At 43.2% G+C, this 18,217-nt stretch overlaps 2 protein-coding genes and 1 long non-coding RNA gene across 9 annotated transcripts; all 3 read left to right on the top strand.

Annotated features, from left to right (window-relative positions):
* The first annotated feature begins 665 nt into the window (after positions 1-665).
* LOC115037753 (uncharacterized) lies at positions 666-5,391 on the top strand. Of its 7 annotated transcripts, none has more exons than XM_029496470.1 (11): positions 666-769; positions 989-1,005; positions 1,133-1,315; positions 1,420-1,616; positions 1,701-1,725; positions 2,199-3,365; positions 3,585-3,601; positions 3,729-3,911; positions 4,151-4,347; positions 4,432-4,456; positions 4,925-5,391. In XM_029496470.1, the coding sequence occupies exons 6-11, from the start codon at positions 3,328-3,330 to the stop codon at positions 5,119-5,121; spliced, it is 657 nt and encodes a 218-aa protein (XP_029352330.1). In that variant the 5' UTR covers positions 666-769; positions 989-1,005; positions 1,133-1,315; positions 1,420-1,616; positions 1,701-1,725; positions 2,199-3,327; the 3' UTR covers positions 5,122-5,391. The 7 variants fall into 7 exon arrangements, with proteins under 7 accessions (XP_029352330.1, XP_029352332.1, XP_029352335.1 ...); XM_029496473.1 differs by having other exon boundaries at positions 671-869; positions 2,199-3,465; XM_029496469.1 differs by having other exon boundaries at positions 672-869.
* An 890-nt stretch (positions 5,392-6,281) lies between these two features.
* Positions 6,282-17,043, top strand: LOC115038209 (protein starmaker-like). Its single transcript, XM_029497082.1, has 20 exons — positions 6,282-6,724; positions 8,849-9,082; positions 10,074-10,109; positions 11,543-11,668; positions 11,754-11,780; positions 12,521-12,547; positions 12,675-13,000; positions 13,130-14,294; positions 14,512-14,643; positions 14,825-14,995; positions 15,073-15,135; positions 15,403-15,441; positions 15,639-15,680; positions 15,763-15,831; positions 15,907-15,951; positions 16,016-16,063; positions 16,162-16,215; positions 16,294-16,342; positions 16,418-16,828; positions 16,920-17,043. The coding sequence occupies exons 1-19, from the start codon at positions 6,706-6,708 to the stop codon at positions 16,623-16,625; spliced, it is 2,880 nt and encodes a 959-aa protein (XP_029352942.1). The 5' UTR covers positions 6,282-6,705; the 3' UTR covers positions 16,626-16,828; positions 16,920-17,043.
* A 257-nt stretch (positions 17,044-17,300) lies between these two features.
* On the top strand, positions 17,301-18,013 carry LOC115038089 (uncharacterized). Its single transcript, XR_003840490.1, has 4 exons — positions 17,301-17,471; positions 17,755-17,793; positions 17,875-17,922; positions 17,988-18,013. It is a non-coding gene; the product is annotated as an uncharacterized LOC115038089 (long non-coding RNA).
* Positions 18,014-18,217: the final 204 nt, after the last annotated feature.

Raw genomic sequence — 18,217 nt, 5'->3', positions numbered from 1 at the left:
GTTTCTTTTTATGTATCGAGACAAATGAGGTTTGTTTATGCAGCAACAAATCATAAGAGAGTCACAACAACACACAACTACACACAGAGCAGGTCCAAACCAAACCCTCTTTTCTATCTTTGGTATATCACAACTTAACACCTTTAACCACTGATTAATCCAAAGAAGTCTGATTGTGCTGAAGTCTATGGGAAAATGGCTCATATAACGTTTTTCTGATGGGTTCAGTGGTCTCCGTCTCTAGTTTCGATTCCCCTTCAATACAACATCGTGCTGATTCTGTTCAACGGATGCTCCTTTTTAGATCTGCAAATTTATACGTTCACCTTCCACTTAAATTCCATCTAAACTGAGGAGCATTTGTAGGCCGGTCCTCCTGGCAGCAGCCTGTCAGTGAGGGCCTGTTGACTGCAAATATGTCATCAATATCTATCCAACAAATCGGCTGAAAGGGAAATCAGGATCAGAGGTTTTGCCCAGAAAAAGTGAAAAGATGAGACAAGTTAACAGAGTTAAAGCTAAACCTGTTAGTGCTTCGTGACTTCCTGTCATCTAAAAACAACACTAACATTCAGGGAGTTTATTCCACAGAGGCTCTTTTCTTCCTCTGCCATGTTCAAAATCTACTTCCTGTTCAACGTTCCCTTTAAGAACTTGCTGCACCTCAAAAACAAAGTGAAAGTGTCAGCAGTGACAGAGCTACACATCCGGCAGCTGAGTCTGAGTTCAACATGCCAGAGACGCTGGTAACCGAATATCAAAGTATTATGTGAGTAAACTACTTTGTGTTTTAAAGTAATCCCACCGAGGCTGTGAACTGTGGACTCTCTGACCATGCATTGGAACAATAAAGATTATATCCGTCTCAGGTATTCTTACCTCTGACCTCTCAGAAAATAAATGATTGTGCAGCACAGCTGGGATTGACCTGATCGTTGTTCAGACTTGTTAAATTTCCTTGATTCCTGTTCTTTCTCTCTCCTTTCAGGGATTTGCCTGTAGGAGGTAAGTGAGGGGAGGAACCCCGCCTCCTTTTCTTACAGTTTCAGTTTTTAGTTTTAAGTGAAGACAGAATGTTTCTCAACAGACTGTCAATGATTCTAAATAATTCTTTGTATTTTCTTGTCTTCAGAGAATTTCTTTGTCCACTTGGCGGGAAATACTAACCAGGCTCATCGTGACTGGGTATCAAAGTTTGTACAGGCCGGCCACAGAGAGGTGCAGACCTATGAGACCTGTGACTACTGCCTGGTTTTCTGTCCTGTCACCTCACGGGTGGGAACTGATGTCGAAGAGGCTCTGAGCAACGCTCCTGGTAACTAATGTCTTCGTCGATGTTTGGCCGGTTTCACACATCAAGAAGAGAAACTGGACCAATCTCATGTGATCTCAGTGATTGTTTCATGTTTTTGTCTACAGCCAACAAACCGGTAATTCTGGTGGTTATGCATCACACCTTCGATCAGAATTACACTGTGGCTGAGAGCCGGAGGCTTGTGAGCGATACAAACGTTCACCTCACAGTGGACTGTCTGTTCTATGAAAACAGATTCCTGCAGTGTAACACTAATGATATAGCATGGCATGAAATCCAGAAGCTGTGTCAGTTCTCTCAGGTAATGATTTCCTGACACTGTGTTCAGTTTAACACTTTATTCACAGTTATTGTTACTCACAATCTTTTCTATCCTTCCTTGCAGAAATCCAACACAAGCATCCAGAGTTGTAAGTACGACTATAATCACAATCTACAGAGCTCAGATTAGACTTTTTTCCTATCAGGTCCACGTGCACATTGAATGGTCACACATTTTAAAATGATACCTTCCAAGTTGGTCTCCAGATTTCAACAGAATGGGTCCAAAATGTCTGTGTAGCAGCAGTTTACAGAAACATTTCAGATGACACTTGAAGAGGCTTTTACAGTTTTAGTACAAAACTCAATTCCTGCGTTTTGAAGTTCGAAGGCAGTTTGGTTTAAAAGTATAAAAATGTCTGACTTATATAGTTAAATAGTTAAATTTACATGTTTCCATAGCTGTGGCAAACATTTCCATTTAATATAATTTAACATTTGACTCCAAGAGAAAAACCTTAAATGCATTAAGGAACGTTGACTATTATTATTATTATTATTATTATTATTATTATTATTACTGACACATGGTGACTCTTTGCTCTGTTTTTCTTTGTCTTAGTGTTGCAGAATAAGCATGCAAAGGCCACCATCATTGGTGGTACTTTTTTTTTTTTTGTCATTTTGGCAATCATCTTGCTTCTTGTTTTTGCCAAATAAACTGGACAGAGATGGCTGCTGTTATCATGGATGGAAGAAAAAATATGTGCAATTAACAGGAGTATCATGAAAGCTGATGTAAATGTTTATGAGTTTCGAATCAGGGGGAAATAATTGAGTTAATCTAAGTCAGTAAACATTTTCAAGTATTTACTCTTCATTTCATTTCTCTCTTTGTCAAATGAGGGGAGAGACAGAGAAAGAGTGGGGGGCGGATAAGCGGTAGAAGATGAACAAATGAATGAATGAATGAATGAATGATTTGATTTGTGTTTGATAATATTTGTGGTTAAATGTGTGTAGGGGAGCAGTCTGTACCATTTTAAATGAAGAACAATAACTTTTTGTTGGGGTGCTTTAATATAATGAATCATTTATTAAAACAAATACAAACTGATCAGCCAAAGTCAGCGTATCATTTATCTGTTCTCCTTTCTGATCCAAGCTAACCTGAGCTCCTGAGCAGAGACTAAATAATCTGAGATCTGCAGACACCGTATGAAACAAAAGTTTAGTTTATGTATGATTTAATATGACAGCCCAGCCAGCGAGAGACATTTATCTCAGTTTGAGATTAAAGCTGTATTTGTTGTATTATCTAAAAGTATCTATGACACGAACCAACAAAATCATGACCACAGCAGGTAAGGAGGACTGAGGAATAGAGAGGAACACAAAGGTCACCACTATGAATGACCTTTGAACTGGAAAGTGTGTGAAGTTCATCACAATAAAGCCAAATCGGCTGAAAGGGAAATCAGGATCAGAGGTTTTGCCCAGAAAAAGTGAAAAGATGAGACAAGTTAACAGAGTTAAAGCTAAACCTGTTAGTGCTTCGTGACTTCCTGTCATCTAAAAACAACACTAACATTCAGGGAGTTTATTCTACAGAGGCTCTTTTCTTCCTCTGCCATGTTCAAAATCTACTTCCTGTTCAACGTTCCCTTTAAGAACTTGCTGCACCTCAAAAACAAAGTGAAAGTGTCAGCAGTGACAGAGCTACACATCCGGCAACTGAGTCTGAGCTCAACATGCCAGAGACGCTGGTAACCGAATATCAAAGTATTATGTGAGTAAACTACTTTGTGTTTTAAAGTAATCCCACCGAGGCTGTGAACTGTGGACTCTCTGACCATGCATTGGAACAATAAAGATTATATCCGTCTCAGGTATTCTTACCTCTGACCTCTCAGAAAATAAATGATTGTGCAGCACAGCTGGGATTGACCTGATCGTTGTTCAGACTTGTTAAATTTCCTTGATTCCTGTTCTTTCTCTCTCCTTTCAGGGATTTGCCTGTAGGAGGTAGGTGAGGGGAGGAACCCCGCCTCCTTTTCTTACAGTTTCAGTTTTTAGTTTTAAGTGAAGACAGAATGTTTCTCAACAGACTGTCAATGATTGTAAACGATTCTTTGTATTTTCTTGTCTTCAGAGAATTTCTTTGTCCACTTGGCGGGAAATACTAACCAGGCTCATCGTGACTGGGTATCAAAGTTTGTACAGGCCGGCCACAGAGAGGTGCAGACCTATGAGACCTGTGACTACTGCCTGGTTTTCTGTCCTGTCACCTCACGGGTGGGAACTGATGTCGAAGAGGCTCTGAGCAACGCTCCTGGTAACTAATGTCTTCGTCGATGTTTGGCCGGTTTCACACATCAAGAAGTGAAACTGGACCAATCTCATGTGATATAATTGCATGTTTGCTGCACAACGAGCTCTCCTCAGTCTCGTAATACTTCCATCTTCATTTCCACGTCCCAGCTATGGTGTAATAATTTCTAATAATTTCTACCTTCTCTCTTACAAACCTGCCTCATTCAAGACTCGGTGATTGTTTCATGTTTTTGTCTACAGCCAACAAACCGGTAATTCTGGTGGTTATGCATCACACCTTCGATCAGAATTACACTGTGGCTGAGAGCCGGAGGCTTGTGAGCGATACAAACGTTCACCTCACAGTGGACTGTCTGTTCTATGAAAACAGATTCCTGCAGTGTAACACTAATGATATAGCATGGCATGAAATCCAGAAGCTGTGTCAGTTCTCTCAGGTAATGATTTCCTGACACTGTGTTCAGTTTAACACTTTATTCACAGTTATCGTTACTCACAATCTTTTCTATCCTTCCTTGCAGAAATCCAACACAAGCATCCAGAGTTGTAAGTACGACTATAATCACAATCTACAGAGCTCAGATTAGACTTTTTTCCTATCAGGTCCACGTGCACATTGAATGGTCACACATTTTAAAATGATACCTTCCAAGTAGGTCTCCAGATTTCAACAGAATGGGTCCAAAATGTCTGTGTAGCAGCAGTTTACAGAAACATTTCAGATGACACTTGAAGAGGCTTTTACAGTTTTAGTACAAAACTCAATTCCTGTGTTTTGAAGTTCGAAGGCAGTTTGGTTTAAAAGTATAAAAATGTCTGACTTATATAGTTAAATAGTTAAATTTACATGTTTCCATAGCTGTGGCAAACATTTCCATTTAATATAATTTAACATTTGACTCCAAGAGAGAAACCTTAAATGCATTAAGGAACGTTGACTATTATTACTATTATTATTATTATTATTATTACTGACACATGGTGACTCTTTGCTCTGTTTTTCCTTTGTCTTAGTTTTGAAGAAGCATGCAAAGGCCATCATTGGTGGTGGTGCTGTTTTAGTCATGTCTGCAATCATCACTGTTATTTTCAAACTAACTGGAAAGAGATGGCTGCTGTTATCATGGATGGAAGAGAAAATATGTGCAATTAACAGGAGTATCATGAAAGCTGATGTAAATGTTTATGAGTTTCGAATCAGGGGGAAATAATCAAGTTCATCTAAGTATTTACTCTTCATTTCATTTCTCTCTTTGTCAAATGAGGGGAGAGACAGAGAAAGAGTGGGGGGCGGATAAGCGGTAGAAGATGAACAAATGAATGAATGAATGAATGATTTGATTTGTGTTTGATAATATTTGTGGTTAAATGTGTGTAGGGGAGCAGTCTGTACCATTTTAAATGAAGAACAATAACTCTTTGTTGGGGTGCTTTAATATAATGAATCATTTATTAAAACAAATAAAAACTGATCAGCCAAAGTCAGCGTATCATTTATCTGTTCTCCTTTCTGATCCAAGCTAACCTGAGCTCCTGAGCAGAGACTAAATAATCTGAGATCTGCAGACACCGTATGAAACAAAAGTTTAGTTTATGTATGATTTAATATGACAGCCCAGCCAGCGAGAGACATTTATCTTAGTTTGAGATTAAAGCTGTATTTGTTGTATTATCTAAAAGTATCTATGACATGAACCAACAAAATCATGACCACAGCAGGTAAGGAGGACTGAGGAATAGAGAGGAACACAAAGGTCACCACTATGAATGACCTTTGAACTGGAAAGTGTGTGAAGTTCATCACAATAAAGCCAAAAAAAGTACACACAAGTGTGACACGAAGAGGCAGGCGTCACAGCGAGGACTCGTATCAACACTGGCCTTGATGCACAACAGAGCCACACAAGATAACTTCCTAAAATGTCGTTCACCCCCAAATTAACCTGACACACCTGCAGTCGAGGTATTTGTCCCGTCTGAGAATCGGATCTTTACTCTCTTCCCTCTCACTCACTTGCTGTGGAGGAGGTGGATTAGTTATCCCGGAGGGGGGGTCTGGAGGAGGGTGGGGGGTGTTGAGGTCACGCCTCTGGCCTAAAAAGGCGAAGCAGAATACGCTCTAAGAATAACTCGGGGCCCGAGGTGCAGACGCACCGGGTGAATGTGACAGAACCTAATTTGACTTTTATGGTTTACAATTTCAACAATCAGAAAATAAAGATAAGGATTTTAATGTTGGGGCTGTTTGAAACCAAAGTCCACGCTGTATTCACTGACTCCAGCAGAAACTTTGGCTGGTGGTGTAAAGTTACCCAGAGAAAGTTGCTCTCCCAACCTCTGTCCGTCGGGCCCCGTGGTAGAGCTAAATCTGTCAGAGCTGGTGGAGGGGGTTGGTGGTTGGGGGCAGGCTGCTCCGTCTACAACGCCAGCCAAGCAAAGGGTGAAGACACCGACCACCTCAACTGGGTCTCCGTCTCTCTCCCCAGCCCGAAGTCACCTCTCTGGACCTCCTTTTGGTCATCTGAACCCATCAAGACTTCCAGAACAAGAGAGGAAAAGTACAGATTAAAGTCCCAGTTATGGAAAAAGAGGTGTAGTGTTACCAGAGCTGGCCAAAAGGGTTCAAGTCTTCCACATATCCTCAGCTCCGGCCTTTCACATGACGCTGCTGGACTGGAATTAAAGAGCAGGATTAAGTTGCACAAACCAGTTGAGGATATATTGTCAGTATTTGTTTTCATGGCAACATAATCTGGAAGGATTTACTGTTGAAACTGAACTTTTATCCTGAAACTATGACTGAAGCAGCTGAAGGTAAGGCATAACCACACAATCACAAGTGTTACTGTTCGATTCCCATGACACAACAGAAGCCGTGAACGTTGTGAATAAGGCAGAGTGTGTGTTTTGGTTTGCACACAGAACCTTCCATGTTTTGGTATCTAATGCGTTGGGAAGTTCATGATTGGAAGCATCTAAAAATATGCCGCTATCATGTATCTGCTATTTGTAATGCAGCTTAAAGACCGCTGTGATATCTACGGTGCTGCTGGAGGTTTTTGTCTGTGTATGATGAAAGCAGAACCTCATCACAGTGTAATTATACCACTGATGCCCTGACACAGGTGTTTTTCCTTTTTGTCGCTGTATGTCTTCCTGTTTGCACTTGGAAAGGTGGAAAAACTTTTTAAACGTTTTTCATAGTTATTTTAGATTTTGGCACATCACGATAAGAAAAGCTTTATAGTTAGATGACTGCAGCTAATAAATCAATCCTTCCTCACAAGGAGAAAGAAGTCAAAAGGTTTCACATTTAGAACTCATGATGTTTTTACTTTTTAAAGAACCAACAGAACAACATAAACAAACAACATCCAACTGCAAAAAAATGAAGTAAAGGTAAAATAAAAATGAGTCAAATCGACTTTCTTACTTGTTGCTGTTTTTCTCCAGCTCAGATGACAATATTGTAAATGACTCAATAGTCCTCACACACTATTACGTTTAAAACAAAAAAGCTGTTTGTTTTGTTGTCAGATCAGTTTATGAGTAATCCTGACAGCCACTGTACGACCATTCGTGTCTTTGAGGCAGTGAGGTGATCGAATATAAAGTTTTCTTTAGAATTAGGACAACGCAGTATTAAAAAAAATGTTGCCCCTGTTTCCTCTGTTTTGTATACATTTCAAAATTGTTAGAATGTTTTTGTTTTACAAAGAAAAATTTGCTCCCTCTCATTATTGTAATATTAGAGAAGATCCAACGCTGATTACAGACGAGGACGCGGAGCATCGTAAAGGTCTCTGCTCCAGGTGCCTGTTAAGGAAATGTTACGACTGAAAAGACCTGTATTCTGACCACAAGGCTCTAACAGCAGATCTGCAGATAAAATGGCCATAAAAGGGGGAACTGTGCACGGTTGGCTGGTCCAACCTTTTTCCAGCTGGGTTTGGAAAAGAGCAGCCAAAGGAGGGATCAGCCCGAAGAGGGAAAACAGATTAAATAACATCTTCACGTCCAGAACGGTTCCCCACACAGTTTGTGTCATTTTCACATGCAATCGGATTGAAAGGCAACAAAACCTTTGAGTCAAAAGTCACGATCGTACTGAGGGGCCTTATTTCATTAGATATTGGCCAGCGGTTGTTTAAGTACATGAATGGAGACCGACCGACCAACAGACGTCATCAAAGGACGACTGTATTAGCAGATCTACGAATTCAAGTGTGAATAGCTGCTGCTGAAACGTACCAGTCGACAGTCCGAGTGTCTTTCAGTCTGTTCTTCTACTTCAGAGATGCCATCTTTTAGTTTTCCTCCTTTCTTTCTTTGACACTGTCATTTTGCTTTGACTGGAGTTAAATCTGTGTTGAACAGCGAGTTGTGTGCACAAAAAGGAAGCCTGACCACGCTGACATTTTCCAGGACATTTGGTCACACTTACTTAAACCTACACGGCCTTTGTGACGCTTCAGATGTCTGTGCGAGCTCAGTAATGTACAGTAGCTGCCAAAAGACAGCTGAGGAGAGTCGACAGGTGGTCTGGACTCTGCTGACAGCCGTGGCGACTTTAACAACTGGCACACTTTATCATAAAATAAGAAAGAAGAAAAGAAGTTTGTGCGTTTGGTTCTGTGTGGAGTCTCCATGTTTGCTCCCACCGTCCAAAGACTGGTGGCTGCTGGTCTCTGTCTGTCTCTGTGTGTTGGCCCTGTGATGGACTGCCGTCCTCGCCGTCCAGGGTGAGCTGGGATTGGCTCCTGTACTCCCCCGACCCAGAAACAGATGATGAATAGTCACGTGGTCACAGTTTTGTTCAGTTGTTCACGAGGCTGTTTCAGAGAGGATCTTATTTGTGGTGCAGCTGAAGTGTATTGTATTATAATAAGTTGTGTTTCTGATATCTATATCACCCCCCCCCCCCCCCCCCCCCCCCAGCACGGTCGGTGACCACCACCACCACCATGCTCATCGACAATAAGAACGGAGATGCCGGGTCACCGTCTGCACGGACGCCGAAGAAAACCTTCACAGACGAACTGTACTCCACCTTCAGCTCCCCGCTGGCCTGGATCTTAGTCCTGGCTCTTATCATCACCTGGTCTTGTGTTTTTGTCATCATGTTCGATCTGATGGACTACAAAACCATTTCAGGTATTAAACCACCTAAAATGAAATCACCTCTTCCACTCTCGGCTGCACACACACTGGTGTTTTGTGTTTGATTGTTTTCTGGCACCAAAGGATCAAAAATTGGACGGACTGTGGCTGCTCACGGTCAACAGATTCATAAAATCAGCTCCGATGTCACAACCAGAAACCACGGGACATCACAGAGACTAAAGAGCAAACTGAAAATGAACTGAAATAGCTTGCTGTTCACTTGATTTGCATTTGGGATATTTGCTAATTCAACAGTGGTACATTTCTAACATAAAGGGAGTTAAAGTTAAAGGGAGAACGCTGTCGAAGGTTCTTCATACAAACTTGGTCTATTATAAGCTGAGCGCTGAATAAAAAGGTTGGATGCCAGATATTTGTCTTCAGCCTGGGGGTGTGGATGCTGTGAGATGGTGCTGAGCGAGGAAACGGTGCCAACAGGATAGAAAACTAATGCCAACATTACTCTGGCCATAATGTGACGAGTTATCTGCAGCTGGATCTGCCAGTTGGACTGCTTTGTGTTGTTTTAGTTGTTATGTAACTGGAAAGAGTATGTTAGAAATTCATGTGCAAAACATCAGTGAGGAGTTCTTCTGCTGCGGCCATTGTTATTATATTATTTCCTTTTCCTGATTTTCCTCTCATTATTTCCGTGCAACAAATCAAACTACCTCCATGTAAAATCCACTAACTGTACTTGTTCGTGTGTTTTTTCCGTATCAGTGACATCACTAAGTTTTCTCCTCGTAACACGCCTCCTCTCATGAATCTCTACTCAGTCATCATTAACCTGAACTCAAATATCTCTCTTCATTTCACCTTCACTTCATATTAGTAGATATCCAACATGAATGAAACAGGAACATCAGGGACTTTATACTGCAGCACAAAGAACCAGGACGAAGGAACTGTGAGGAAGGAATCACGCCATCACATGAACACTTTCCTTCTCTGTGCTTAATTCTGCTGTCTCTCATCCAACCAGGTCACCCATCTCATGGTGTCAGGAAGGTTTTAAAGGATTCAGAGCACAGAGGCAAGACAGCTGACCTGATGCTAAAAGCGACTAACCAGCTAACACTGGCTGTTAATGTCAGCCATCAGTGTCAGACCGGCCGGATGCTGTTTATCTGCTGCTGCCTCCGTGCTTGATAATGTCATTATCACAGTGACGTTGTTGTGGGTAGTTTGTAGCTTATTTTGTAGGAATGTGCATTTATTTATGTTCTCTACATTTCTGTGTGAAGCAGAAAACTCAGCTTCAAATATTTGAAGTATTTCTTTGCTGAATCGCAAAGTTTGGAACATTTGAGCTTCAGGTGGGCTTGATGGAACCGACACCAGCTAAAAAATGTGTCTATCAAGCCCTCCTGAAATTGCGTTTATTTGTGTTTTCTTTTGTTTTCTTTTCTTTGACTTTTGAATTCCCAGTGTTGAACTTTCCCAACTTTCTCTTTGACCTATTTGGAGCAATAATGAAAATGTCACAGGCCGGGAGTTTCTCACTGGAGATTCAAAATAAACCATGTACTGATGGTGTTTGCCTGTGAATGCTGGGAACGCTGGGAACACTACAAACACTGGGAATGGTGGGAACACTGGGAACGCTGGGAACGCTGGGAACACTACAGACACTGAGAATGGTGGGAATGATGGGAATGGTGGGAACAATGGGAACAATGGGAACACTACAAACACTGGGAATGGTGGGAACACTGGGAACGCTGGGAACGCTGGGAACACTACAAACACTGGGAACGCTGGGAACACTACAGACACTGGGAACGCTGGGAACACTACAGACACTGGGAACGCTGGGAACACTACAAACACTGGGAACGCTGGGAACACTACAGACACTGAGAATGGTGGGAATGATGGGAACGGTGGGAACGGTGGGAACGGTGGGAACACTACAAACACTGGGAACAATGGGAACAGTGGGAATGGTGGGAACAATGGGAATGATGGGAACGCTGGGAATAGTGGGAACGATGGGAACACTGGGAACGGTGGGAAGGCTGGGAATAGTGGGAACAGTGGGAACGGTGGGAAGGGATGGGAAGGCTGGGAAAACTGACCCTCCTTCATCAGACTTAGTACCAGAAGCTCAAAATGATGCAAACAACACGAGTACAGAAAAACTTTGAAGCCAACAATTGGCCGGATCTCTTAGATGACTCTGACCTGGATGAACGAGTTCATTAGCAGATTCTTCTGTGATCGTTAGACTGATGAACGAGGCTCAGTGTGGTTTTAAAATGCTATTTGACACCTACAGCCTCGGTTAAACTGTAGGTTAGTCTGCTTCCCCACCTCAGTTTAACATGTTTGTCTGAACTGAGGAAATGTCCTATTGGAAATGTAATTACCTGATTTGGGGAAGAACAACCAGAATAACAAGTCCAGTCAAAGCAAACAAGTTACTGAATGTGCTGTTTGCTGTCGTGTGTCCGCCTGCTGCACCAGGAGGCCTCACGAAGATCGGCTCGGACCCCGTGAAGGCCGTGAACGACGCCGTGGAGGGATCAGCTAATGTGATCACTGCTATATTAAAATTTGCCGCCAGCCTTGTGGCGCCTGAAGAAGATGAAGGTACGCATACATCAGATAAAGCTGGGAGGTGTTGGATTTGTTGTTGTGCTCTCAGTGAAGTCACTAACTTGCTTCTCTTCTTCAGGAAATCTTTACGCAGTGAGAAAAAAAGGTTGGTACTCCCGCTGCTGCTTGTCGATTCTTTCTCCCTTTGTAACGATACAGACGCAGAAAAAAAGTGACAGCTAGCTTTCTGTTTGAATGTTTTCTTCCTGCTGCGCTTCATTACATGTGCTGTTTTTATTTTTACATTATGTTTCCTCTGAGGAGCCAAAAACAACCAACATCCACAAATACATTCCCCACAGTGACAAGTCTGATTCATCCCATGTGTATCTGGAGAATATTCTCATTTAAAGATGAGCAAACTGCACATGTATTGCACTTTTTATGGCTTGGCTTGAAGAATGTCTTTATTTTCTTCTTTAAAGTTTTTGCAAACAGCAGATTTATAGATGAAAAAGGTAAAAAAAAAAACAAAACAAAACATCAAAACATAGTCAGACGGATTAAGTGACGACACCATCAGAAGATTCTCAGGATGGTGGTAGTTTTAAACTGACTTTACGTATAAACCACCTCAAAGATTCAAGATGGTTGGAGGAGGAGGAGGAGATGAAGACTGAGAAAACCACTGACCATTAGTGGGGGTGTGTACATTCAGAGAGGAAATAAATGCCAGCGTGCTGTTCATCTTCATCACTGACGCAGTATATTTCATGTTTTCTCACTAACTCCTGATGCTAACTGCTGTCTCTGACGTGTACGTGCACATCCAAACTAACCGCTTTATTCTGATGAATCTTTGTTCTGTTGTGTTGCTGACTTTCCATTTTTCTCTCCGTGAACCAGGAGAGTTTCTGCCATCTCGAAGTAAAGGTCTGCACCTTCAGTCTATGTCATTATCATTATGATAATATTAATGTGATATCACCAAGGTTTTCATGTTTACATAGGTTTCATCACTGTGACTGTGAAATTAGCCATTTCTTCTTTTTTTTCTTAGTCCTAGAGATGCAAAAAACAAAGAAAACTCCAGTGGCTGAAGTTGAGGTTGAGGAAGAGGAAGACGAAGAGGAGACTGCTGGGGAGGAGGAAGAGTACGCAGAAGAGGAGGAACTAGAGGAAGAAGAGGACTATGAAGAGGAGCAGTATGAGGAGGAAGAGTATGAGGAGGAGGAGGAAGAATATGAGGAGGAAGATGAAGGAGTGGAAGAGGAGGAGGAGGAGGAGGAGGAGGAAGAGGAGGAGGAGGAGGAAGAAGGAGTGGAGGAGGAGGAAGAGGAGGAGGAGGAGGAAGAGGAGGAGGAGGAAGGAGTGGAGGAGGAGGAAGAGGAGGAGGAGGAGGAGGAGGAGGAGGAAGGAGTGGAGGAGGAGGAAGAGGAGGAGGAGGAGGAGGAGGAGGAGGAAGGAGTGGAGGAGGAGGAAGAGGAGGAGAAGAAAACCGATGAACTATCTGAGGAAGAAGAAGAAGAGGAAGGAGCAGATGAAGATGAGGAAGAGGAGGAGAAAGAAGATGCTGCTGCTGATGATGAAGATGAGGTAGAAGAGTCTCCTGAGGAAGCTGCAGCTGCTGATGCTGAGGATGATGATGATGATGATGAGGATGATGATGAAGTTTCCCCTGAACCTTCTTCCACTTCTGAGGACGAAGAGTCTGATGCTCCTGTTGGGATCAAAGACAGCGATGAAGACGTCGCTCCACCTGATGAAGGTGATGAAAAAGACGAAGACCACGATGACGAGGACACCAGCGATGATGCGTTCACTGACTCGGACATCAGTGAATCTGGAGAGAAGGATGATGACGACGATGATGACGACGATGATGATGACGATGATGATGAAGATGATAAACTAGCTGAGGGTGTCGTAACATCTGACAGCGATGATGTCATTGCAGATGACAGCGATGACGATCTGGAGCTTGGCCTTCCTCCTATCGCTGCGGTGAGCGACGATGATGATGATGATCATCATAAACTTGAAGAGGAAGATCTCCCTCCTCTGCCTGCTGTTGAAGACGACGACGACGACGATCTGAAAGAAGACATCAAAGCTGCAGCAGACACGGATGAGGATGACGATGATGAAGATGTTCTGGATGAATCAGATGATGAAGTCTCTGTTGCTTCCTCTGAGCACTTTGCAGATGATGAAGATGATGAGGAAGACGACGACCTGAAAGATGACGACCTTGATCTTGACCTTGACAAAGACGTCCACGTTGACCTCGACGTTGAAGGCGATGATGATGATGAACCCGATGATGTTCTTAAAAAGGGGGCAGTTGATGATGAGGATGATGACGATGAAGAGGAAGCTGACAGCACAGACAGCGGGGTCTTAGGTGACGACGATGACGACATCGCTCTTAAAACTGACGAAGAGTCTGTTGGAGACACCGTCTTCAGTGACGACGTCTCCTACGTCACAACAGATGACGACGAAGACGTTGAAAGCAGCTCGTTTGAGTTCACCTTTGATCAGGATGACGAGCTCAGAGACACATTTGAAGAGGAACTTAAAGATGAAGTCACGTTGAAGTCCTTAGCTGGCGACAGCGATGATGATGATGAGGAAGATGACGACGACGATGACGATGTTGATGACGTCTTACTCACAGGTACAGTTTGACTTGCATCACAGTGTTTCTTGTTTCTGATTGGTTGGCAGGTTCCCAGTTTGGAGGCTGTTCCCTAAAATGAATTCTATGATGATGTCATAACACTTTGAAGGTATTTTTAATGACTTTTTTGAGGTGTGACGTTTCGAACCGTCCTGTTTTATCGTCGCTCACATTGATATCGACTAACTTTGTTATTCTGGCTGTTTGTGTGCAGCCAAGGCTGCAGTAGCCTTCACCGTCCAGGAGGAGGCAGCACAGACAGAGGAGGATGAGGGTGATGAAGAGGAGCCCATCAGCCAGGCTGATGATGAAGATCAGACTGAGGAGGCTGAAGCTGATGAAGTCGGTGAGTTTCACCTCCTTCGTCAGTTTTACAGACTAAACAAAAAGAAGTAATGTTAACTTGGACAGTAACTGTCGCTCAGGAATCAGTTTCATACATGAAACCTTTTTATATAATATTTGAAACCAAAATCTAGGTTGTACTGTTAATTTAAGTTGAAGTGGGCTTATTTTGCCTCTGACAGCTTTAAAGTCTGAAGGAAAAGACAAAGAGCCAACGGCTGAAACGCAGAAATCTGTCGATGAACCAGAGGACAAAGACGAGGATGATGAAGATGACGATGAGGAGGAGAAGGCGACGGTGGACGTCATTAAGCCGCTGGCTGAGCCCGAGGCAGAGGAGAGCCAGTCTGCAGGTCAGAGACGGAGGACCAACACTCTCATGTCAGGTTGACGTTCAGCGTGAGTTTGACCGTCTGCTCTGTGATTTCAGTGTGTCCCTGTCTGAAGTCTGCAAAAACCAAAGAGTCGGTCACCAAGAGCCCCAAGAAGAAAGGTCAGTGATCCTCCGTCACCCCATTTCTTTCCCTTTCTCTCTTTTGGTTTGTACAAAATGACATGTAGGACGTTTTTGTGTCTTATTTTGTTATCTGGGTTTCTCAGCCAGAATAAATGATCAATCTGCCATTTTATTACATTACATAAAATATTATTCCTTTTCAATAATCGATTAATAAAATGCTCAACTTTCATAAACAGCTTTAAAGTTTGGTTTGGAACATTTGGATTAATCTCAGCGTCTTCTGGATGTTTGCATTTTCAGACACTCCCAGGAGGGTTTCTGCTGTCAGAAGGAAAAAAGGTGATACATTTCAGATTCTCCACAAAAAACTACGACTGCAAATAAAGTTCATGTGTGAAGATCTGAACATGGCTGTACAGGCAGAGCTCGGGACGAGGAAGTCTCCAAACGTTTGAAAAACCAGCTAACTAGTTATCAGATTGATGAAGTTCTTTATTTTGTGATATCCATTCAGTCGTTTCTTTACTTTGATTTAGACCATGAAGGCGTGAAGACAGAAGAGAAACCACAGAGGAAAGGTAACACTGATCGCTGTTCACTGGATTAATTGGTGCTTGTTGTTTTTTGGATGTAATATCAAATATGTGTGTGGATATCCAGGCCTTCCCAGGATTTCAGGCCTGCAGCCAAAAATCAAGAGGAGCAGCAAATTTCATCCCATGTTTAGAGGTGATGCCATGATGGAGGTGAAAAATCTGCCGCAGCTTTTTATCAAAACTTCTCATTCATGTTTTTTCATTCCAGAAGCCAAGAAAGAGGTGAAGACCAAGAAACAGCAAGAAAAAACAGGTAATTCAGATCCATTCAGACAGTAACAGTTTGTGATGACTCACCTGATTATTCACATTCACAGAGCCGGTGACCAAAAAACAAGAAGAGAGTCCAGAATCTGCACAAGAAGGTAAACCTGTTGTTTACGTCATGATTTAGAGTGGATGGACATCTGTGACCTCCAAAGTGTCATTTTGTGTTGTTGTTGTTGTTGTTGTGCTGATTCAGTGGGCCCCTGCAGACCTGCACCGGTCTACTGCCCGTCCCCCCCAGGATGGTACGGTAAGTGTTGAGAGATTCACACAGAGGAAATATATAAGTCAGCCTGTCCAAGTGTCCAATCAGCTGTTTATCTTCCAGTTCATCACATCGTCACAGACAACCCGTACCCCCCCCCCGACCATGTCAGGTATTTCCCATCATCTCATCTTATTTTCTGTCTTCTGCTGGAAGAGGAAAAGTCATAACGTGTCTTTAATTTCAGCTCCGTCTGCTCCCGTTCTGACCGTCCACCCCGGAGCTCCACAGATGCAGCCTGTTTACCACCAACAGCCCCCCCCAGCACCCGGGCAGCCGCTGTACGCACACTATTACCCATATCCGCCGCCGCCGCCGCAGCCAGTGATGCAGCCCCAACCAGAACCAGCTCAGCCGGAGGCCCCGGTCCAGCCGGAGGCCCCGGTCCAGCCTGAGGCCCCGGTCCAGCCGGTGGCCCCGGTCCAGCCGGAGGCCCCGGTCCAGCCGGTGGCCCCGGTCCAGCCGGAGGCCCCGGTCCAGCCTGAGGCCCCGGTCCAGCCGGTGGCCCCGGTCCAACCGGAGGCCCCGGTCCAGCCACAGACTCCTGAGGTCCAGGCTCCAGCTGCTGAGCCTCAGCCGGTGGCAGCTGTGGTTCAGGGTAAGGACGAGAACAAGCTGAGACTTATCTGGTCAAATCAAAGTGGGATCAGATCAAAGCTCCCCTCTAATAAATACACATTCACACACAGAAACTGATTTCTGGAAAAGTGTTGTTTTGATGGGACACTCCATGAAGGTCTGAAGACAGAGGAGAGAAATAAGGCAGATTTAATATTTGAAAACAGACAACCAGCAAACCAACACAAGTTCCAGTCGGAGTAACGTGACGATTCATTTCACTTATTTTTGTTGAAGACACAGTGGCGGGTGAAGAAGAGGTGAAGGCCGCTCCCACCAAGAAAGGTACAAGTGATTTGATTATTTCATAATTAAACATTTTTAATTTCTTTAAATTGCTTCAGTGAACAACACAGTTATTAATGTGTGACAATTTTCCAGCCGCAAAGAAGAAAACAAAGACAGCTGATTCAGACAAAGGTGCAGAATTAGCACTCTGATCTGCTAAATGCTTCATTTGCTGGCTAACTGGAACTTACGAGAGCTGCAGCACTTAACACTGATGTACAATGACATAATGTGCAGTATGAATGTATTCATTCTGGGAAATTAACTCTGCGCGGCCGTTTCACTCCAATTATCCTCCTCAGAGCCAGCGGCGGCCAAAGAAAAGACAAAGAAAGGTAATTTATGTTTACAGGCGGCTAATTTATGGTGTTGTTATGAAAACGTAAATAATCAAAAAGATTTAGCCACTTCAGCCAGTTATGAATAACAGAAATCACACTGCCACTTCAGGGATGAAAGCAAAACGGCCGGTTCAAATAAACACAATGATTTATTAATTATGGATCTACATATCAGGCTGTAAGAAAAGTCCTGCAAAGAAAGTTTATGGAGATTTTTCAGTAGAATTCAACTGTCGGTGATGTTGATGGTTCTTACACGAATTTTATGTTTTTACAGAGTCTGCTGTGAAAGAGAAAACCAAAACTGCTAAGAAAGGTAAAAGATCAGAATGAGAGAATGATTTTTTAAAGGTGGAGTAAATGATTCAGGCCCCTGACGGTGTTTTATTCCGCTCAGAGCCTGCAGCCGTACAGAAGAAGAGGAAACCGTCTTCTGAAAAGAGAGGTAACGGCACAAACAGATGCACTTTAAGTCATTCAACTGGACACTCATCATTTTTCTCCGCTCAGAAGCTTCACCTGTCAAGAGCAAAGCCAAGAAATCTGCATCCAGGAAAGGTGAAAGCAAACTGCTGACCTCTTCTTGTGTTTTCTGTTTATGCAGACGATAAAACGTTCAGTCTGAGTGTCAGTGTGTTTCAATCAGATCCAGATCCGGAACCACGTCCGCAGCCGGTCAGACTCAGAACCAAACTGGACGCCGTCAGGAGGGCGAACGTCACCTCTCAGGCCAAAGAGGA

Source organism: Echeneis naucrates, chromosome 24, assembly GCF_900963305.1.
Source record: "Echeneis naucrates chromosome 24, fEcheNa1.1, whole genome shotgun sequence".
Classification (NCBI taxonomy): domain Eukaryota; kingdom Metazoa; phylum Chordata; class Actinopteri; order Carangiformes; family Echeneidae; genus Echeneis; species Echeneis naucrates.
Note: the sequence above shows the minus strand (reverse complement) of the source record. Positions and strands in the feature narration are given on the sequence as shown.